At 42.8% G+C, this 22,759-nt stretch overlaps 1 protein-coding gene and 1 long non-coding RNA gene across 2 annotated transcripts in view; one reads left to right on the top strand and one right to left on the bottom strand.

Moving 5' to 3' along the window:
- Window positions 1-16,378: 16,378 nt before the first annotated feature.
- On the bottom strand, window positions 16,379-19,457 carry TCF21 (transcription factor 21). Its single transcript, XM_059399169.1, has 2 exons — window positions 18,753-19,457; window positions 16,379-16,949 (listed from the first exon to the last, which is right to left on the bottom strand). Exons 1-2 carry the CDS (start codon window positions 19,200-19,202, stop codon window positions 16,860-16,862), a joined length of 540 nt encoding a protein of 179 aa, XP_059255152.1. The 5' UTR covers window positions 19,203-19,457; the 3' UTR covers window positions 16,379-16,859.
- LOC132017376 (uncharacterized) overlaps window positions 16,890-22,759 on the top strand; it is a 99,675-nt gene continuing 93,805 nt past the window's right edge. Inside the window, exon 1 of the long non-coding RNA XR_009404249.1 lies at window positions 16,890-16,975. This is a non-coding gene — a long non-coding RNA (uncharacterized LOC132017376). The remainder of the gene's footprint in view (window positions 16,976-22,759) is intronic.

The raw sequence follows: 22,759 nt of genomic DNA, 5'->3' as shown, positions 1-22,759 counted from the left end.
CCTTCTTGCCTCCAATCATTATCCCAGCACATCACTCATTGCCTTCCTTCAACCTCATTTATCACCCCAAGACTTCCTACAGTCCTCTAAAACAAAAGACCTGGGTAGAGTGATAGAGTAGGGGAAAGTCTTTGGAGTCAGATATTGTTGGCTTAGGTGGGACCTCTGTTTATTTTCCATTGGGTTCCCATGGGAAAAGTAAGGGGGCTACTTATCCCCCTCCACAAATCAGGTAAAGGAGGGAGAGTCAAGGTAATTGTTTAAAGACCTTAAGAATACCTTATAAACTAGGAGACTGACATTTCGTTCCCCAAAGGAGTTTTTGGGATTTTAGCTTAAGCAGTTGAGTCACCAACTGCTTGGGTAATTATATAAACAGTGAAAAGCAGAACTGGAGAGAGATGGCAGACTGATGAGTGTTGATCACAGGATACGGGGATACCAGTGGCAAGAAGGCAGGAGCTGAAGGCATTGAGAAAGCTAGACAGGAAGATATAGAGACAAACTCTTGTCAGGAAACAATGCAGAAGGTAGTGGCTTCATGGCACTCTCTCCCCCACAGTGTACTGCCCTCCAGAAAAGACACTGAAGAACAGGGACACCTGGGTGGCTCAGTTGGTTAAGCAGCTGCCTTCGGCTCAGGTCATGATCCCAGCATCCTGGGATCAAGTCCCCACATCGGGCTCCTTGCTTGGCAGGGAGCCTGCTTCTCCCTCTGCCTCTGCCTGCCATTCTGTCTGCCTGTGTTCGCTCTCTCTCCCTCTCTCTCTCTGACAAATAAATAAAATCTTTAAAAAAAAAATTCTTAAAAAAAAAAAAAAAGAAGAAGAGACTGAGGAACTTAGTCTTGGGCGCAGGTGAAAAAGCATATTTGAACCCTTGCCTCATAGAGGGCAGCCAGGGCAAGCAAGAAGCAAATCCCAGAGGACCACCACAGAGAGCAGTCCATAAAGAAGCATCCTGTCTCATACTCTCTTTCAATACCTAATACCAGAGAAATAAATTCCTGAATAATATAGAGGAAGAAATGAGCCAAACTTCTTTGCCTTCACTTCAACCCAAGTGAGTGACTTGATGGAAGAGCCAAAGGGCAAACCCACTGCAGGTCCCTGAAGCCATGGACCACAGCTAGCAGAAGAGATGAATTTTATATCATATGTGAGATCTGAGTTTTAAACTGGACAATACTGAATTTGTCTTTTTTTTTTTTTAAGATTTTATTTATCTGACAGAGAGAGAGATCACAAGCAGGCAGAAAGAGAGAGGAGGAAGCAGGTTCCCTTCCAAGCAGAGAGCCCGATGCGGGATTCCATCCCAGGACCCTGAGATCATGACCAGAGCCGAAGGCAGAGGCTCAGCCCACTGAGCCACCCAGGCACCCCTGAATTTGTCTTTTACTAACAAAGTGTTGGAAGTGCTGTTGTATCTGCTCAGGATATCATTAGAGATCTGCTCCCTGCTAGGAAAAGGAGATTCAACATACACAGTAATAGTGGGAAAATAAAAGTGGCTTGTGTTTCTATCCTTAGGCAGTTAAAACTGTTAATCAACATATGAAATGCACATGTATGTATTTGGTATTATGTATGTGTGTGTGTGTGTGTGTGTGTGTGTGTGTGTGTGTGTGTGTATTTTCTGTAAGCAAAGAAAACTGGAAGAATCTGTACCCCATTATTAACAATCACACATTGGCATATATAAAGATGGAATTTATAATAACCAATAAGTTTCTAACTTGAGAAATACAGAGGTTTTCTTTATAAGTAATAGATGAACACACTAGGTTCCAGTCAGATGAAACTATGTGCATAAGCTTCATAACAATAAAAAAAAGAGCTCACCAATTGATAAATATCTGTACCCCAAACATCCCAATGCTCAGAGTCTCCTCATCTTGCTTCACAAGCTGTGGTGTTTTGCTTAATGAATTCCTAGAACTATGATCCTGTACGGGTCATTCTCAATGTTGGAATCTCTGAAAGACTGGTTGTGGGCGTAGGAGTTGGGTTGAAGTGGTGGTGGGCTTTTCTCTCAAGCTAATGAGAGCGGGGTTCTCTGGTTCCTTTGAGCTCGTTTCAGCTCCTCTCCCCTCCTGCTCAGTTGATAGCTGTGGTTCTTCTGCTGGAAGGAAAATCAGTTGCTTTGGGACAGCTGACCCTCCCTTCCCATGGATTTCTGCCATTCTTGGGGCAGTTTCTTGGTGTTTTTTTTTTTTTCACACTAACTATAGGAAATCTGTTTCTGATGTCTTGCTTTTATTTTTTTTTAAAGATTTTATTTATTTAACAGAGAGAGACCACAAGTAGATGGAGAGGCAGGCAGAGAGAGAGAGAGAGAGAGAGAGAGAGAGAGAGAGAAGCAGGCTCCCTGCTGAGCAGAGAGCCCGATGCGGGACTCGATCCCAGGACCCTGAGATCATGACCTGAGCCGAAGGCAGTGGCTTAACCCACTGAGCCACCCAGGTGCCCTGATGTCTTGCTTTTAAAAAGGGTCTACCACAGCCCAGCAATTTGCTGGGAAGGAAGTAAACTATTCCTTCAGCCTTCAGTGACTGATTCAGAGGATAGCTGGGCCCAGGTTCTCGCTCTCCCTGGAACAAGTGTCCTTTTCAACATCCACACCTTACTGCACATTTAAGCCCGCTCCACTCCACTCCTCCTCACTCAAGCTGATATTTTTCATTCAGCCTTCACTGTTCTCCCTTTACTCTAGATTACTTTGGGGACCTGCAGGTTATCAACAGAGCTCAAGTTATGTCTCACAGGACTTCTGAGCTCATGCGAAACAGGGGATATGACCTGGCAGCTATTCTACATCTCCCTTAATATTTCATAACAGCGAAGTTAATTGTGAAGCAAATGAAACCAGACCATAAAGGGAATCTCAAGGGGGTGGTGGGACCTAATTCCAACTGACCACATAACTCAGCAGCTATCTCAACCCTAATGCTATAAAGGGAAATAACTTGGTTTCCAGAGCAATCCTTGAATAATTCCGAGGACACAAACTCTTCCATCTCTCTCCCTCTGTCTCTCTCTCCCTCTCCCTCCCTCTATCCTTCCCCTGACTTGAGTAAATGCCATATAAGTAAACTAGCAAAGTTACCAAGATGTGATTTGAAAGCAACCTAGAGAAAAACAATGAGATGTTTTTAACAAAAACATAGAAATAATATTCAGGGCTCATAACTACTCATTGTAATGTATCTTCTTATACATTGTTGGTGAGATTTTGAATGAGTATAGACTCTGCAAAGCAATTTTATACTCTTTATTTAAAAAAAAAAAAAGTTACTTCTAGGGTGCCTGAATGGCTCAGTCATTAAGTGGCTGCCTTGAGCTCAGGTCATGATCCCAGGGTCCTGGGACTAAGGTCCACATTGGCTCCCTGATCAGCAGGAAGCCTGCTTCTCCTTCTCCCACTTCCCCTGCTTGTGTTCCCATTCTCACTGTATCTCTCTCTGTCAAGTAAATAAATAAAATCTTACCCCCTCAAAAAACCTTTAAAAAGTTACTTCCAGTAATCCATCCTAAAGAATAATCTGAGAAATAATGAAATATTTGCAAGGACATAAAAGGATCATCAATGTAGTATCATTTATCATAGAAGAAATTCGAAACAACCTAAATGTATGAAATAAGTTACAGTTTTTCATGAAATGGAATATTGCCCTATCTTTAAAAATCATGTTTCCAAAAAATAATTGTATGATATGATAAAAAGCTTAGTTTATAATATTGAGAGAAAAAGAATAAAAACTGTATATACAATATTAACCTTATTTTGTTTTGTTTATCAATCTCTCTGGAAGTAAATATTTTCTTTTCAAATGCTTTGAAATAATCAAAGATTATTTTTATTTTGAGAAAAAGGTTAGTGAACAAAATCTATTTTAATTTGGCAACAATCTCTTTTGGGGGCTTCTGGTTCCGGGGTTAGACCTTTCCTGTGAGACACACAAGATAGAATTTTGGGGGAAGGTTTTTGGGAAAGAAATGAAAAGACAAGAATTTAGAAACCAGCTTACTCTTTTCCCCAATAGCTGTACAATTTTAATATTTTTATCATTTCATGTTCTCCTTGAGCCATGCCCAAGAACAAATACTATTATTTTTTTTAAGTTGTATTTCTATCCAAGGGAGTGATAGTGTGAATTACTGTCAAAGAAAGAAACTCACTAATCTTAACCCATTATTCTTTTTATCTGCTCAGGTGTTTAACCTCCTTATATAGGAAAGGGAAAAAAATAGTTAAATTTAAAATTTAGTCTGAGTAGTCACCTAGAAATTGCTGTTCTGAAATAAAATAAGTAGCATTTTGGCAATATAGATGAAGAACCTAAAATTAGTCCCATTTTATGGCTCAGAATTCTACTTCTGGAAGATGCAGACCAAGATCCAAGATGGGCATCATGGCCTAGAATGAAACGGTAAAAAATCGTGGGATGGTTAGCTCAACTGTGGATGGGATAAACAAAATATTTTTAAAAAATTAAATCTTCTGTAGGTTTAGTAAATCTTCAGAGATTGCCATATCTTTGGGCCATCCCTGTCTTCTTAGCCCCATTTTGATTGTCCAGCCATTAGTGGAAATGAACCTCAGACCAGGGTCAGAATGGTAACTAAATAGATGTGAACATATAACTTGTTTTATGTATAACTTGTTCTCTAAAATGGTATGTAACTTGTGGGAAAGGAAATCATTCTAATGATTCTTAGAAGAAATCTCGTGCCCTTTTCTGATAGTCAGGACAAGCCAAGATTTCAAAACTAATCATGTACCAATGATTTCTGGGATTTTCTATAACATACAGTTAAGACTGGGTGGGCCTTTAACTGGCAAAATATGAGTAGTCTGGCTCAAAATCACAGGAAGTTTTCTCTACAGTCATGACTTTTTTTTTGTTTGTTTTTTTAATGCTGGAAAGAACTTTAGAAATCTCACTACTGGTGAAGAAACCAAAGCACAGAAAGATTAAATGATTAGGTTGGGGCCAGAGCAACTTAGTGGCTGAGCCCCCTATTTATGAAGCCTTAGAAGTACCATTTTTTTAAGAAACTTTATTCTAGTAAATTGGAATATACCTGATAAAAAATATTGAGAAAGATAGTGGAATTCAGTATCACATAATCTGTGAGTTGATTTATAAAATTCAAAGAGAAGAAAAAGCAAAAGACAGAGTTGAAGACAAAAAGTATTCAGGAAATTTATAAATTGTTTGAGCAGAAGGCCTCTGAGATGATTCAGAATGCTTGGCAGGTGGGGAATGAAAAGTTAAGCTCAGCTAACATGGGGCCTAAGTGACTCTGGAGATCTATATCATTCATAGTTTTGATGTCTGTTGATTTTCCAGTAATGAAGAGAAGTTTCTGCTATTGCACCCATCATATCCTGAATTTTTTTTTGCTTTGAACCAAGAGTATTTATTTGCAAAATGGCTTCCTACATCAGTGTAGTATAATGATGGCCCATCTTATATAGCCCATCTCCAAATGGCTTGAGATCCAGTTTTAGCTTTAGGAAAATAAAGGCCTCCAGGACAAGCCCCTTAGATGCAGAAAGGGACCTTTTGAAATCACATCCCCAGATATTTGCCCACTACTGGGAGACTGGTTAGTGTAGGGTGGAAGCAGCTGGAAGCACTCCATGTTGACCTAACTTCATGAATGACAGGCTGAGTGCCTATAGCCTAGTGGCTAGAGTATATCGGGGAAGCCAGCATTTATCAGTGGCCTGTCCTTCCAGAAACTGGCATAGGTGGTGTTTTTTTTTTTTTCTTTTAAAGATTTTATTTATTTATTTGACAGAGATCACAATTAGACAGAGAGGCAGGCAGAGAGAGAGAAGGGGAAGCAGGCTCCCCCTAAGCAAAGAGCCTGATGTGGGGCTCAACCCCAGGACTCCAGGATCATGACCTGAGCTGAAGGTAGAGGCTTTAACCCACTGAGCCACACAGGCACCCCAATGGTGTTTTTCAGAATACAAGGCTGCCTTGCTCTTCTTGGGGTTGAAGAGAAGAGATTATTCTACGATTGCTCAAGAGAAGACCTAAGCTAGAGATGAGGAAGGTGTTATCTATTTCCAGGGTGTAACACAGGATCCTGGACACTCAATGATGATGCATGGAATGCAATGAGCTACTGTATATCATCATTCTAAGATACATTATTTGTCACATTTTCATATTTCTAAAATTAAGATGCATCTTAACATATGTCTGAATTTTCTATATTGTTGGTATTATCCATGCTGGGTTCAACTGCTGTTAAAAATGCTTTTAAAAGTGAGAAGTCATTCTGACTGGTGTGAGGTGATATGTATTTGATTTGTATTTCCCTGATGCCGCGTGATATGGAGCACTTTTTCATGTCCGGAAATGACAGATGCTGGCGAGGATGCGGAGAAAGGGGAACCCTCCTACACTGTTGGTGGGAATGCAAGCTGGTGCAACCACTCTGGAAAACAGCATGGTGGTTCCTTAAAATGTTGAAAATAGAACTGCCCTATGATCCAGCAATTGCACTACTGGGTATTTACCTTAAAGATACAAACGTAGTGATCTGAAGGGGCACGTGCACCCGAATGTTTATAGCAGCAATGTCCACAATAGCCAAACTATGGAAAGAACCTAGATGTCCATCAACAGATGAATGGATAAAGAAGATGTGGTATATATACACAATGGAATACTATGCAGTCATCAAAAGAAATGAAATCTTGCCTTTTGCGACAACGTGGATGGAACTAGAGCGTATCATGCTTAGCGAAATAAGTCAAGCAGAGAAAGACAACTGTCATATGATCTCCCTGATATGAGGATGTGGTGATGCAACATGGGGGCTTAAGTGGGTAGGAGAAGAATAAATGAAACAAGATGGGATTGGGAGGGAGACAAACCATAAGTGACTCTTAATCTCACAAAACAAACTGAGGGTTGCTAGGGGGAGGGGGATTGGGAGAAGGGGAGTGGGGTTATGGACATTGGGGAGGGTATGTGCTTTGATGAGTGCTGTGAAGTGTGTAAACCTGGCGATTCACAGACCTGTACCCCTGGGGATAAAAATATATTATATGTTTATAAAAAATTAAAAATTAAAAAAAGTGAGAAGCAAAATTTATTTTGTTATATAAATAATAAATACAAATATTATTTTCTCATACACCTAAAGGCATGAAAATAGAAAAGTAATGTGTAGGAACAAAGGTATTTGTCATTGGAGAATTTGTCATTGTATTTTCCTACAAAGCAATATCCAAGTGCCTTACAGAACTTAAGAAAGGAAGTAATCCATGAGCCGATAATCCTGTTACATTTTTGTTACTGAGATACATTGAGGGATTGCCTATCACAAGCTGTATTAATTTCCTCTGGCTGCTGTAACAAAGACCACAAACTTAGTGCTTGACCCAATAGAAACTTATTCATCCTTAGTTGGTAGCCAGAATCTTAACATCAGTTTCACTGGCTTGAAATCGAGGTGGGTATTGCCCTGCTTCCGCTGGAAATTCTGGAAGGGAATCCATTCCTTGCCTCTTCCAGCCTCTGGTGACTACATCACTCTGATCTCTACCTCTGTCTTTACATCACCTTATCCTCTTCCCTGTATCAAATCTCCCTCTCCCATTCTCTTAAAAGGACACTGGTAATGGCATTAGGGCCCACATAAATAATCAAGGATAATCTCTCAATCTCAGTATCCTTAACTTAATACATCTGCAAAGACCCTGTTCCAAATAAGATAACATGTACAGTTTTCAGGGATTAGAATTTGAGATCTTTGGGACCACCATTCAGCCCACTACACATACCAAGCAATACAACCAGAGTCAGAAACAAACAAACAAACAAACAACAACAAAAACAAAAAAACCAAACCCAGACTTCTAAGAATAAGTAAAAGTTTGGTGTGATTAATTAATAGTGATATTTTCTTTATGCTTCCTTCTGACAAAATCAGAAAATCATTAAAGCTTGCAGAACTGGTATTAGTGGCTTGGAAGAATAACTCAGTGACAACAAAGAACTCTTCTAAGGAATGTTCATAATGGTCCAGGGAACACAACTAGATAACAAATTTCTGGATATCGGCCATGTGATGTGGGAAGTGATTCAGAAGGGCTAGACTCTGAACATGAAGAAGTTTTAGGATAAATTTAATATAACAGATTAATTATAAAAATGGTTCCAAATCTCCACTCTTCCCTGATCCGCACTCTATACAATATGACTTTGCAGCTTCTCCCATCTAGAGATAGAATCTATTTCCTCACCCCTCTGATCTATGATGTTCTGTGACTGGCGTTAGCCAATAGAACACAGCTGAAGGATGTTATCTAGATCTAAGAGGCCTTGTTTCTGTTTTCTCCAGTCACCATGAGAGCAAGTACAAACTGGCCTACTGGGTGATGAGAGACATGTGGTTCAGTCCCTCTCATCACTCCAGCCAATAAAATAGCCCTCCTGCCACCAGACCTGTGAGTGAGGCCATCCCTAACCAGCTAGCTCTCAGATAAATTGCCAACCAACCACAAATAAATGAGCAAGTTCAGTGAGCCCAGCAGGGCCCTGCCCAGACCAGCAGAACTGCCCAAGTGACCTACAGACTCTGAACAATAATAAATGTTTATTGTTTTAAGCCATTAGGTTCTAGTATGGTTTATTATATGATTAAAAACTAACTAACACATCATGGGTAGAAAATCACCAGATTTTAATAACAGAATAAATAAATATTTTGGAATGAATTAGATTCTGAATGTAAAACATATTTTTGGAATATTTTAATGAATTTATTTTGTTTATAATTTCTTTTTTGTATCCCCGATAGTGACATAGGATAAAAATATATTAACTAAGAAGCCTGAGAGATCTTTAAATAAGTATAAAATAAAAATTTGAATTGAAAAAAGCATCATGTCATGATTTTATTGGAGGTATTCTTTTTTTTTTAGGGTTATAACCATCCTTAATTTCTTTTATCTTGGGGACTCTCCTATGTTTAAGGCAGAAGTCCATTTCAGTTTAAATATAATAATTCTATGCTTAGCTTTCAGCCACTTCTTCACTATATAACTTCAGGTAATATAATCCCCTCACTGAGTATCAGTTGTCCTATATGAGAAGTGAGGATGATAATACCTCCTGGTTAGGGTTATTCTGAAGATAAAATATGATAATGCATACAAATGTGCTCTGTGTTATGCAAATGGATGAAAACATTAGGAAAGCTGAATCTATGCTAATTAGCATATTTCTAAAAATGTTCAATAGTAACATTTTATTGGCTGAAGAGTGATGGTGATTTTTTCAATAAAATTTTTCTATTCCATAAAGTAGATCATTTGGTTATGTGACTATATCTTTTCTTGCTGTGGTTATCCCCACTCTTTCCCACAACGTAGATATAATGAGATCTGTGAACATGACCTTTTTCCCATCACATGTTGCTCACTGTTGGTGTAACAGAATAAAACCAGGTGGTCCATATGCAGACATCCCAGTCCTGACTGCATTAGATTACATATGTAGCAAGGAGATTTGAGATTCTTGTCTCACCTAGAACCTCCCTCTCAAAAAATCTGCCTCAGTCAATAGCCAACCTATCCATCCATCCCCAGCCAACCACAGTTGATGGGACAAGAGGCATACAACTGTTCTGGGGAATTTAATTAGAGCTTCTTAGAACAACTCTGTAGTGGTCCTGGTCTTGAGAATTCAAATTAAGACATGCTGAAATTAAAATTTTGGAGAGTGGAGTCTAACTGAATATACACATAGAACTGGTACCACAGTCAGTAAGTAACCTAACAGATCAATCACATACGAAAGAGAAAGTTCCGGAAGAATAGAAAGCAAGTTAGCACAGAAAATCAGAGGAGAAAATGCAGAACACTGGCAGAAAAAGCAGAGCTAAGGTCCCAGATAGAAAGAGAGGGTGTTTCACTCCAGACTTTCCGTTTCCCAGTAGATTTTCTTTACTGTTTATTTTATGCCTGGAGATGTCAGCCAGATTCCTTGGACTATCTTTACAATGCCTCATTCCCCTTTTTATTTGAGCCAGTTTGGAGGGATTTTTGTTCCTTGTAACCAAATGACCTCTGCTGGTTTGAAAAATTCTCCTGTGTTTAGCGATCTCTTGGATTTCTTTTTAGTTCTTGGTGGGGAAAAAAAAAGCCTATTGAGGAAAAAAAAGAAATGATGGAGGAAGGAGCTATTGAGTGGGTGACAGATGCCTGAAAGTAAGAGACTGGGGAGCCACAGAAGGTGATAGTATTCACATAAAGTGTGGAGAAGAAAAGGGATTCTAATGAGATTCATTAGTGAAAGACCCCAGGAACCAACCAGAACAGTTTAGACCTGAGGACTCCCCAGTGATGGTAAGAATTTTGAAGGGAGACCCACAGTGTTTTGAAAGACACAATACTTAATAAAGACCCCTTTCTTGGCTTTGGTATTCAAAAAAAAAAAAATCCATATGTAATGAGAACTCATGTTTTAGGTTAATTCCCCTTTGATAGACTTGATGGTGATTTTTTCATCATAGATTTATTTTTATTATAGAGTAAATTTTATCACAAATTCCAACATTAAGATTAGGCAATATATTTGAAACAGCCTGGGGTTATAGCAATGCTACAGGAACTTACCCAGCAGACAGAGACATCTCTAACAAGCTTTTTTTTTTTTTAAGATTTTACTTATTTATTTGACACACACACAGAGAGAGAGAGAGAGAGAGACAAGGGTGGGGAGAACACAAGTAGGGTGGAGCAGCAAGCAGAGGCAGAGGGAGAAAGGAGATTCTGGATGAGCAAGCACCCCATGTGGGTTAGGTCCGGGACCCTGGGATCATGACTTGAGCCAAAGGAAGATGTTCAATAGACTGAGCCACCGAGGAGCCCTCTAACAAGCTTATTATTAAGCTTTTGCATTCATTCCTCTTCAAGCACTTGCTATGTGTCTGTCACTGCACCAGGTGCTGGGGAAACCAAGGTGAACCAGCCAACGCTGTGGTCCCTGCCTTCATGGAGTTAGAGTAGATAGACACAACTAGATAATAGAGAAATGAAAGAAAATAAGAATTACCTGTTGCGGGTAAAGTGATAGGTGCTGAAATACAGAACTTCCGAGCAGGATCCACGGTAGATAAGAAAGACAAAGCTGAATGTAACTTGTTTTAAACACTTTTAAGACAACCCGAGCAATGAGATTATAAGAATTTACTATTGTTTTCTATTGGCTAGAAAATTACTTAGGGGATATGTATATCATTCTTTGAAGTACTTTTATAATTCAGCGATGAGAAGAAAGGGAGAAGAGAGAAGGAAAACCAATTTTAATTAGTGTCTAACATGTTCCAGGCATTATGTCACCAAAGGAGTCATTATTACATGTAGAGGAACCAAGGTCTGAATGGTCAAGTATTCAAAAGCTCCTTCCATTACACTATACACTAGATATAGATCTAACTTCATCTGTAAAAGCCAACAGACTACTTCCTTATCACCAACTTGGTTAATTTTAAAATAAGGTCCTGTAAACATTTTATTCTTACAAAGTGTCTTATATTATTTCTAGTATTTAAAGCACCTTCTAGGCTAAGGGCCTATTCTGGCCTAAGGGCCGGATAAATTAATAACTAAAAATGTCATCTCTGGGAAGGGAAAAAGCAGATTTCATCTGAGTTGGCGGGGGAGGGGCAGATGAAACATCCCACGCCCAGATTGTGCCACCCAGTCCCATCCTGTCTGTTCGCTTTGTGCTTTTCTCAAATACGCACTGAGACGTCAGGGCAAGAGTTGAGTTTCCATTTAAGCACCGCAACAATCTCACAATTTCTTCCGTCGAGCTTCCTTCACCATAGTCTCAGAGAGTCAATGATTCAAATTCATTCTTGATTTAACATTCATGGAGGTGTGGGGCACTACGCTGAGTTCTGGGGGCGGGGGAGATGATGACGCTGAGAAGAAGTCTGGTCTCCGCAAAGTTCTAAACGCCAGTTCCCTCCGCCCTTTTCAAGTTTTTCTCCTCCTTCTGCTCGCGGAGGGGATTTTAAGCCTGGTCCCGGGGGGTGGAGAATCCTGTCCGCAGGAAGGTGGACCTGCGGAGCGGGCCCAGCCCAGAAGATCAAAGTCAAGTCGACCCCAGCCGCTCGGAGGAAGCCAGACGAGCTCTCAACAATGCAGCAGGCAGCACGCGAGCTTCCAGGGGCACAGCCAGCGTTTGGAGGGAAGGATGCAAAGCTAGCAAAGGAAGTTCGGCAAGACAACTGCGTGGGGAGGGCGCCTTCCTTCCGCGTTTGTGCAGGGTCCTAACCCTAGAACCTTCCGGGGTGGTGTCTGCGCGCCAGGCGGTTCGCACGCGGACCGGGCGGTCTCGGGGGCGGTTCTCAGAAAAGGCCGTGGACCCAGGAGACTGTGTAGGCTAGGGCTCGGAACTCGGAGCCTTGTCTCTCCTCCTCCAACCTACTTCATCAACACTTGGGAGTAGAAAAGCCGCCAATGAAAACCTGTGGTTCCTTACTCTGCCTCTGGGCTCGGGTCTCTGACCTGCCCGCCAGCCGCAGCCGAAGCTCGCTCTGCGATCACCATCACCTCCGGAGCCCCTCCACCCAAACCTAAGCCGACTTCCCATAGGACTGACGGGGCCCCAGCCCAAAGCCAACATACCCACTCCTACTGGAGTGAAAGGGAAATCTTTGCTGGACCCTCTGCGCAATCGGGGGTTCGCGGGGGGTGGGGGCTGGAGGGGGCGTGAGTCCTGGTACCTATTTTTTCCTACCCCTTTAGGGGTCGCAAAGGAACCAACAGCAGAAGGGCCTTAATCCATCCAGGGTTGTAATTCATCTGATGACTGAAATCTGTCTCGAGGGCACGAGATGCGCGCACAACCTTTAATACATGAGGGCCACACAAATCTTTTATTTTCTGAGGATGAATGATTTGATTTCCCGACAGGCATTTAAACGTTAATCTGGAACTGGGAGAGGGGATGAATCCTGATCATGGACTTCCACCAGCCTCCTAGGTAATTCTCCTGGCTTTAAAGTCACCTTGGGCAGAATTTCCCACTGATCACCGAATATAACCAGAGGTACCAGATCTCCTTTACCACTTCTCTTTTTAGAAAGTCTCCAATTTGGGGGCACCTGGGTAACTCAGTGGGTTAAAGCCTCTGCCTTCCACTCAGGTCATGATCTCAGGGTCCTGGGATCATGCCCTGCATTGGGCTCTCTGCTCAGCGGGGAGCCTGCTTCTCCCTCTCTCTGCCTGCCTCTCTGCCTACTTGTGATCTCTGTCTGTCAAATAAATAAATAAAGTCTTAAAAAAAAAAAAAAAGGAAACTCTCCAATTTGGCAGCAGAAAAACCTGGTAGAAACACAATGAATTGCTTGTAAGAAGTCCTACAAGCAATCAGAGAGAGAGAAAGAGAGGGAGAGCGAGAAGAGGGACTTCCTGCACTACACGGCAGTTTTACTATCTGTCTACTGCTCCTGAGGACTCACAGACATGTTTATTTTCCAAGCTTCTGCAGTCTGATTTCCTTGTTCTCCCAGGTTTTGTTTTGTGTTTCGTTTGTTTTTGTTTTGTTTTGTTTTGTTTTTCCTGAAAGCACCTTCCTTTTTTTTTAACTTTTTTTTTATAGATTTTATTTATTTATTTGAAAGACAGAGATCACAAGTAGGCAGAGAGGCAGGCAGAGAGAGAGAGAGAGGGACCCTGAGATCATGACCCGAGCCGAAGGCAGCAGCCCAAACCACTGAGCCACCCAGGCGCCCCTGAAAGCACCTTCTAAGACAGTTTTTATAAGGAAGAGGCCAGGGGCAAGTCACACCCTACTCCTCACCCTCATCTGAGGAGCAGCAGAAGAGTCCTCATTCTTTCCCCAACAACCACTTGCCTCCTTTTCAAATCAAGGCACACCAGGTACCTGGACAGGGCAAGGGTAGGATGGCTGTCACAGGACTACAGACACTGGAAAGAAGGGCATGGTGGATGGGGGAGAGCTGGCTGGCCTAAGAGAAGGGTCCACGAGGAAGAAGTGTTTAGACTGTAGATGTGTGTATGAAGGTGCTTGGGGTGGTCACATTGCCACATTTCTGTGCCTAGTGGGGGTCATTACCCAGTCATTCTTATAGTGTTGTCTGCTCCTTTCAGTGAGTAAACCTGGTATTCCAAGTACACCCTTGCCTTGTGGCTGAGGCCCCTGTTAGCAGGCTTTCCTGAGAGCAAGACCCCAGGGTAGCCCTTCTGTTTACTAATCTCGGGCCCTGTATTTGCTCTCTGAACTCTGGGTTCTAGATTTTCAAGAAGTAGTCACACTGGTAGAAAGCTCTAGACAAATTTGGAGAACACTGGGGAGAGGTAAATGCATGTGAGAGAGAGAGAGAAAAATTATAACCTTCAGCATTGCATCAAAGACAGAAAGGTGTTTTGTTTGGGCAATAGAAAGACTATCACCTGTGCCTTATGAACACACACCCTTCTAGTTTCCCGTTGGAGACACTTTGAGGTCAGGTCAAGCATGGACAGCTCATCTCTGGCTACTTTGTGAAAGTAACTGATACTTGCACTGATTTTTCATAAAGTGATTACATAAATATAATCTCATTTGTGTCCCACTGAGGTTTTGTGAGGCAAAAGCAGAAAAGTATCAGTAAGGTTATTCTAACTTTCATCTCCATTTTCAGAGATGAGAAAACGGAGGATCCAAGCCCTTTCAGGGAGAACCTAGAGGCGGAACCCGGGCTTAACTCACATGTTCCCTATTCATAGCCTCATGCCTTATGCTGAAAGCAAAGGCTTCAAATTATAGGAAGGAGGTATAGGACTTTTAAAAAGTCCATTTGCAGTTTGGGGGTCCCCAGAATGAGCAAGCAGAAATTTCTTCTCTGTGGGCCACCTGAGTAGGGTGCTCAGAATTTTGAGCATTTGGTTTATAGGAATGTGAGTGGGAGCTTGGAAATTTTGTTGAACATGAACAGCAAACATCTGAATCACTCTGGGACTCATTTCTGAATTGGATTCTGAATCCGGGAGCCAGGGACAATGGCCCTATGGTTGAAGTGACCAAATGCAGGAATTTGGAGAGGGTGAGGTGGGAGGGCTTGAATTGCACTCCTAAAAGTCAGGTGGGGGATGGGGGAGTGGTAGGAAAGCCAGACACCAGGAGAGGTCCTCTGACGTGCAAAAGACGGGCAGGCGGGTAAGGAGTGAGCCAAGTTCCCAGCTTCGGAGAGGAGAGATTTGCACTTGATAATGTGGTAGCTTTCACGGGCAGAGAACCTCCCCGGTTCACCTGTCAGGACCAGTGTCACCGGCTCCTTCCCAGAAGGCCAGGGCCAGGCTTCTACCCACTAAGCAGACTAGGGGTTGGTGGTAGGTGCACAGGATGGACCGAGGGAACTCTTACTCCAGGTACCAAACTGAGCCGAGAAAAAGAGGGGAAAAAAATCGAAAAGAAAGAGTAAATGAAGCGGAAGTTTCAAGGCCCTCTGGGAGGAATAACAATATAAATAACCGAAGACGTCTTGTAAACACTGCGGTCATAACCCCGAACATTAAACAGCCCCGGTGGCATCTGGCGCATTGGCCGCTGCGGGCTGCTCTGGGGCAGCGAGTGAACCCGGTTCCAGGCTCCTCAGCCTCGCCTCTCTGTTTATCTCAACTTAATCTTCCCCCAACGAGCTGTTCCGTAGCATGGAAGATGTTTAAATTAAAACCCAGTCCGCCGGAAGTCGTGGCTGGGAGCTGAAGGCGATGGCTAAATGTGACCGATAGGCAGGCATGAACAATGTTAGAAGTAATTCATTAATTACTAAGAAGAAATATGTAGTGTATGTTGTCACACTTCTTAAAGGTTATGGAATTTACACTTTTCATAGCTCCCATTATTTCTTCACAGTTTGGTACTGCAGGTTGCTCAGGTTCACGTCTGCGCCCAGAAAACTAACAAAAAGTGAAATTTATCTTCCTGCTCCTGTCATCAATTTTACTGTGAAATACTTGAAAATCGGATTTTCCTTTTGGTGTGTTCTCCCCTGGAATCGTGTAACTGTTAGTAATGTTATCCCCCAACCTTTTTTTTTCTTTTTCTTTTCTTCTTTTTTTTTTTTTTTTGGTTCACGGTTACATTATTTATAATTATCTTAAAAGTAACCTGCAAACCTGAGCCCCGAGTTGCTTTTTGAGGTTTCATTGCAAAATATGAGCTGTACCTTCCCCGTGGAAATTGTGTTTAATCTTTCCCATTTCTAGAAGTCTGGATTGAGGTTCAAACAAATCACTTGTATTATCAGGCTTCCCCATATTCTCCCACTTTTCTAAGGTATCTATCTCTTTACCTATCTATCTATATTTTGTAAAAATCACACCAATGTCAGGGCTTTTAGCAATATAAAGAAAGATTTATTTTCGAAAGTAGCAAAACTTGTTTGAAAAAATATATATATCTTTAAGTGAATTACTTTATAAATGTGACTGTCAAAGTCAGCTATTCTATGATCTACATTTTACAACATATTGTACAAAAGATACACGTTGATAGGCTCTTATTATCTATTTATATATTTATAATTACATATTGCACTTGGACCAGCAAGGCTCGCAGAGTCATTCACGGTAGAAGTTAATAAAGTTAAATAGATGGGAATCTTTGTAAGTACAATTGATCTCCTCAGGTCTGGAAACGAATCTCCTCGTCGCTGTAAAGTGTTCTTGCGGGGGTGGGGGCGGGGGCGGACAGGGAGAGGAGCGTTGCGAGGGGGAAGCACAGACAGAGAGCAGGGAGGGCAGGGGTCGCCTTCCCGGGGCCCGCTCCCCCCTGGGAGCGCGCCTTTCCCAGACTCGCACCTCCAGGGTCAAGACGCTGTGGTTCCACATAAGCGGCTCGCGGTCACCACTTCTTTCAGGTCACTCTCGGGTTTCCCGGCCACCATAAAGGGCCACGTCTGCAGGAGAGAAGAGAGTGGAGGAGGTAAGTGGCCTTGGAGGAGGAGTAGGGTGGGCTCCGAGCCTGAAACCAAAGGAGAAGGCGAGTTGGGGGCAGGCAGTTGGCGAGACCCGTTATCGCTGCAATTTGATAGGTGTTCTAGTGCGCCTGTGGCTGAATAATGAAAAAGGGTTGGTGCCGAGCGCAGCTCGGGGTGACAGAGCAAAGGGGTTCATCCTAGTTGTAAGAGAAACCGAAAAGAACAAGTTCTTGGAAAGCCCAAAGGTGCTGGGACCGTGGCACAGTCTGGAGGCCCCTGTCCCCGTGAGCCTAAGCAGGGAAGTCGAGAAGGTCCTCGTACCAAGTGGACACCAGGTTCCAGGCGAAGTGCCTTCGGGCCCATCTTCTGAGGCTCTAGCCAGGTTTCCGACCGCTTGCTTTCCTCCCCGTCAATTTTTCTACTGCCAGCTTTCATTTCCTCCCTCACAAACCCGGGCTTTTGAACACACTTCCTAAATTAATCGGTGGTGCTTAAGGGGAGGGGAATAATGCTAATAAAATAATATACACTCATATTTTAAGATCATCTTTCTACTGAGCTAAGGGAGCATTGCCTTTTCTCCTTTCCGAGGTGTTTTAGAATAAAGCTAACTTAGTTTCTTCAAAGACGAGCGCAGCAGCAACTGTAAACGAAGTGATTACTTTCATTTTAGTTCCATATTTCTAAAAGCTATTTACTCATCTTTTTTTTTTCTTCGAAAAAGAATAAGCTTTTAATTAGAGGGAGAAATATTTACCGGGGCAAAATGTCGTTTTGGATCCCCTCCCCCCAATTCCTGAAACCAATTCAGTGAGAAGACAATTCAAAGTTTCAAACCTCTCCCACTAGTGCTGGCCGATAAGACGACTTTTAAGAGGAAAACCTCTCATTCTTATCATATATAAACAAAGGTGCTAGTAAGTTGTGGTCCTTGTTTTTCTTTAGAGCCTGGAAGTCTTAAAATTAAATCAAATAGAAAAAGGAATTAACCCATACTTCTTATACAGCAAAATACATTTGAAAGAAAATTCGCCTCAACCAGCATTACTTTTTTTTTTTTTTAATTTTAAAAGACAGACTGAATAGGCATGCTTTTTAACATAAAATATATCACGTTTTTAAATCTTCGATGAGAGTGACCTATTTTAATGTTATTTATTATAGACTCGTATCATTTATTACACGAATATTTGTGAGAATTTACTGATTATGCTGATAGTTGTTAGAACTTCTGGGAATTAAAAATGTTAACCTACCTGTAAGAGAAGAGCCGAATATTGAAGTACTTGGGAACTTACATGACAATTATGCGGGCACGAATTTGTCTGTATCTAATGGTTCCAAATATGCTTGGGAAAGAAGCAGAGTTGGGTGTTTTTGCGTACAAAAAATGAGAAAGAGAAAAAAACAAAGTTCTTCAGCTCAAAGAAAAATAAAGGCATTAATAAAATGCCTTCTGGGCGCGCAGCAGCTGGTCGGTGCTCCCCGTTCCACACCAGCCCTGACGGTGCTGGCGCGGGTTCGGGGATCCCTCCTCTATGCCAGCTCAATACACTTGCAAACTCTTAATTGGGCTGCCACGTCAAACACTAGCATAAATCATCCCTGCTCCCGCGGCTTGCAGGGCAGCGAGCGAGGGCCGCGTGGGATCTCCTGCAAAGGTCCCCAGGGGCGCGCCGGGCTGGGGGCGGCAGAGGTGCGCGCACACACACTGGGCACAGCCGGCTGCGGGCGCGCCGGGCGGGGGCTTTCGGGTCGCCGCAGCGGCACCCGCGGACTTACCAGGTTGACCGGGTGAATGTAACCGTTCTCGTACTTGTCGTTAGCCAGGATCTGCCTCAAGTGCGCAATGTAGCTGGATGCCAGCCTGAGCGTGTCCAGCTTGGAGAGCTTGGTGTCCGGGGGCACCCAGGGCAGGGTCGTCTTGAGCCTGGAGAAGGCCTTGCTCAGCACCCGCATCCGGGCCCGCTCGCGCGCGTTGGCCGCGTTGCGCTGGACCTGCTTCCCCTCCTGGCTGATGCCGCTCAAGGGGCTCTTCTTGGTGGGCGCCTTCCTCCTCTTGCCCAGGCCTCCGCGGCCTTTCTGGGGAGACCCCGCCTCGCAGTTGGAGCTCTCCTCGGTGCTCTCGTTGGAAGTCACAAACTCTTTGCTCGAGTCCATTTTCAGGCCCTCGCAGTCCAGCATCTCCACCTCTTGAAGATCCTCCACATCGCTGAGGGAGCCGGTGGACATGTTTGGGGGAGAGGATGAGAGAGAGTGGGGGGAGAGAGAGAGAGAGCGCGAGAGCGAGCCCCAAACCAGGGGGCCCCCGGGTGTGGAATGTGGAGCAGCCACTTCGTGTTGGGAACTGGAGTTGGGATCTGGTTGAGTCTCAAACCCCTTTCCCCTTCCCAGAGCTGTGAGAAGGGACGGAGAGGGCTTCTGCGGGGAGGAACCCGGCTGTGTTTCCCCACCCCCGGAGTCGTGGCCACAGAGGAGTGTGAGAGAGCGCTGAGGAATTTGGTGGACACTAGGAATTTATCTGGGGGAATAGAGAGGCGGATCCTTGTAGCCCAGGGGAGGGGCCTACTAGGCCCTAGCGGACTCTTAGACCCCTTTCACAACCGGAGGGAAACTCGGGCAGAGACCCTGATTTCCAACTTGAAATGTAAATCCTCTCAACTGCAACACGCAAATACCAGTTACCTTCCACTTCGGCCCAGGCCCAGGAGGAGAGCGCCCCACCCACAGCCCCTCTCCTGGGCCATCTCCTAAGGCCCGCTTTCCCTCTTAAGAGGTCATAGCTGGTGGTTAGTGAGGATTTCAGGAAAATGACCAGATTCTTTTGCTCTTCCCGGGCCTTCCAAACACAAATTTCACAAGCATCTCCCTGTCCTCACTTCACCGCAATTAAAACACCAATTAAAATCCAGACAGCGATCAACTCCCTCCTGCCTGAGACTGTGGCTTTACCAAGGTATCTTCTCTCCTGAACTGGGGTAAATTAACAAAAAAAGCACTTCACTGAACCTTTAGGATGATGCAGGGAAAGGACCCAAACATCCATCTGCACCTGGTCCCTTTAAAGCTATTAAGGAACTGCCTGTGTGTACACAAACATCCTTGAGACTCGCACACCCACAGCAACATACACAGTTTAGTGGGAGTGGGGTCGCCGTGAGAGAGAGTCACGCAAGTGTATGGGAAGCATTTTGTTAATTGGTAATCTTTTTGTGACGAAATTAAAACTTTCCCCTAAATTTCTTTCTAGAAATGCATTTAAGAATGTCTTAAGAATCTTAGCGGCTCTCAGATATTATCTTGCCTGGGATTTGTTTTCTCCCTCCCCCAATGCCTTGGCCTCCTCCTTAGGACCTCTTTGCTACCCGGGTTCCCCACACGAAGTTGATATTGCAGAACACGAAGCATTGCTATCCCTTCAGGAAAGGTTTTTGTTGTTGTTGTTGTTTGTTTTGTTTTTCCTTCTCTAACTCCAGCCAAGACCCTCTTTTTCCTGGAGCATAAGAAAATCTGGAGAGCTAAATAGAAAAGCAAAGGGCGCCAGAAACCAAGAGCTTGCACAAAATCCGTGAAATAAAATTGGAGAGATGGAACGCATGGATCTTACTGATTCTTCTCTAGGTTTTCTTTCCTTGCAATTAGGCACCAAAGATGAGGGCTGGAGCAGAGTGTAAGAGCAGCTTCGGAACTTCTGGCTGGCGGTCTGTACCCCTCTCCTACATTAAGATATCATATCTCTAATCCTCGCTCAGCTGGGAATTCACTAACCTCTAACGTTTTGTTTTGTTAGCAGGGTCTTGTTTGCTTTCCCCCATGCTGTAAACTAAACAGATTGTCAGCAAATCAGTCTTTATTAATGAATTAGTGAGAACCCCTCCCCATAACATCTTTGCCCAGGATCCAAAATTTGTTAATCACCAGTGTAGAGATTTATGAGCTCTCTTATTTTCTGTTGTTTGTGCAGGTGGAGATTTAAATGACCATATCCACCACCAAGATTTATTGTGAGAGTGATTGATGTTATAAACCAGCAACAGGACTCTTCCCACAGCAGGGATGACAGAAATATCAAGTTGAAGTTGCCTTTGTCCTCATGCACAACGGAACCAGTACTACAACACAGAAAAAATATAATAATTTAATCTGAGATCCAAGACAGCATTAAGAGAACACCCAGCAGGCCTGTTAAACATTTCCCCACTCATTCCCAAGCTAGTTTCTTCGATTTTCCCTCCCTTTTCTTGCCCTTAGGTAGACATGGAAGTTATTTTTAGGCTAAAAGAGCTATTGTGAAAGTAGGCATTGGTCACACTTTGTGAAATGTATGTTTGCAGCTCCTGAGATATCTGCAAACTAGCCACAATTTATTTATGTATTTATTTAGGCTCCGGAGTGGGATCATAGTTAAAAAAAGAACTATGGCCACATACCAATCTATTAAGCTGTATAGATTTTGCTTCTCTGAGCACTCTCTTTTGGTCAGGGGGGATAGGGTCTGGTTATCTGCCACACCTCAGTTGGTAGGCTGCTCAGGCTCTTAGAAGGACAGCAACCATCATAGAAATAAGTACTGCTGAACAGATTTCTGCGATTTTTTCAAGGTCTGAAGTGTAAGATGAGCAATTTCTGGAAGAGAGCAAAACTAGCTTCATGCCACAAATTGGTTTATGTGCCTAGCAATTATTATTGTTTTTTAGATAAGCAAGGATTAAGTCCACTTATCCTGCAGTGATACATTTAGAGTGGGAAGAGCAACTGGGTTAGTAATGAACTTTGGGGTGTCTGTGAACACTCTCCAGGGAATGGTTACCAGTTTGGGATGTGAAGATGTGAAGAAGGCTGTTATTTAGGTATCTGGATGTGAAGTCTGGAAGAAAGTCCATTAGTATAAATAATACTTTTTTTTCTTTCCTCTTGACATTTTGTGTCTCTCCCTGCTAATAAACACTAAGGGGCAAATGGGTGGGAGAAATGCCTTATTGGATTCTACTAAGAAAACCAGTTAAGCTGTAACTTAAGCTGTGCCAAATTCTCCCCAAATATAAACTATATTCTGTGAGAAGAGAAGCACTTTTGAGAAGCTGTATTAACTCTTTCGATAAAAGAGAAATACTTAGAACATTACTGTTTCAAAACGCCAACTAGAAAGCGTGTGGTTTGAAAGCAGGAGGTAGTTACTAAAAGTTCTTGCTTTACTCTTAAGAGAGAGTTTATGCCCCAGAGACATCTGGCCAATTTGCTGTACACTTCTAACGATTTGTTTTGCAAGAAAGACTATCTTTGAAAGATTTCAGGGCTAAGGAAAATCTATCTCCAAAGGTTGTAAAATGAAGATTAGGTGTGGAATGTGTCCTTGAACTTAAATCCTGGTCTATCAGCTGATAAATTTTCAGGAAGTTCAAATCTGATTCAGTTGTACTTGGATGAAATAATTTGCTTCTTTTTTTATGAGAAGGAAACCGTTACAGGCTTCTTTCAGACTTTATATGCCATCACATTCTCTTTCCTGGGGTCAAAGGGGGGGGGGAATTATATCTTCCAATTAAAAATTTAATTCTTTTCTCATATTCTCCATTTTTTGGCCAGAAAGCACACAGGCTGACAAATTGGAGAAACTGCCAATTCTTTTTTTTTTCTTCCCCTTTCTCTTCTAATGAACACCTCCTGAGGTGTTATTCTCTTTACTTGATGGCAACCACCACTTAAAAAATGTCTGGGCTTTCTGTGCAAATCAGTGGCTCTTTTTCCATTCAACAAAATTGTCACTGTATCCTTGGCTGCAACTAATT

This window comes from Mustela nigripes, chromosome 5, assembly GCF_022355385.1.
Source record: "Mustela nigripes isolate SB6536 chromosome 5, MUSNIG.SB6536, whole genome shotgun sequence".
Lineage (NCBI taxonomy): Eukaryota > Metazoa > Chordata > Mammalia > Carnivora > Mustelidae > Mustela > Mustela nigripes.
The sequence above is the reverse complement of the archived record's forward strand: the minus strand, read 5'-3'. Positions and strand labels throughout refer to the sequence as shown.

Excerpts from the sequence above, each read along its gene's own strand:
- TCF21 (XM_059399169.1), bottom strand. The coding sequence starts at position 19,202 with ATGTCCACCGGCTCCCTCAGCGATGTGGAGGATCTTCAAGAGGTGGAG. Across the intron at positions 16,950-18,752 it reads ACATTCACCCGGTCAACCTG|ACGTGGCCCTTTATGGTGGC; the intron begins GTAAGTCCGCGG and ends TCTCTCCTGCAG.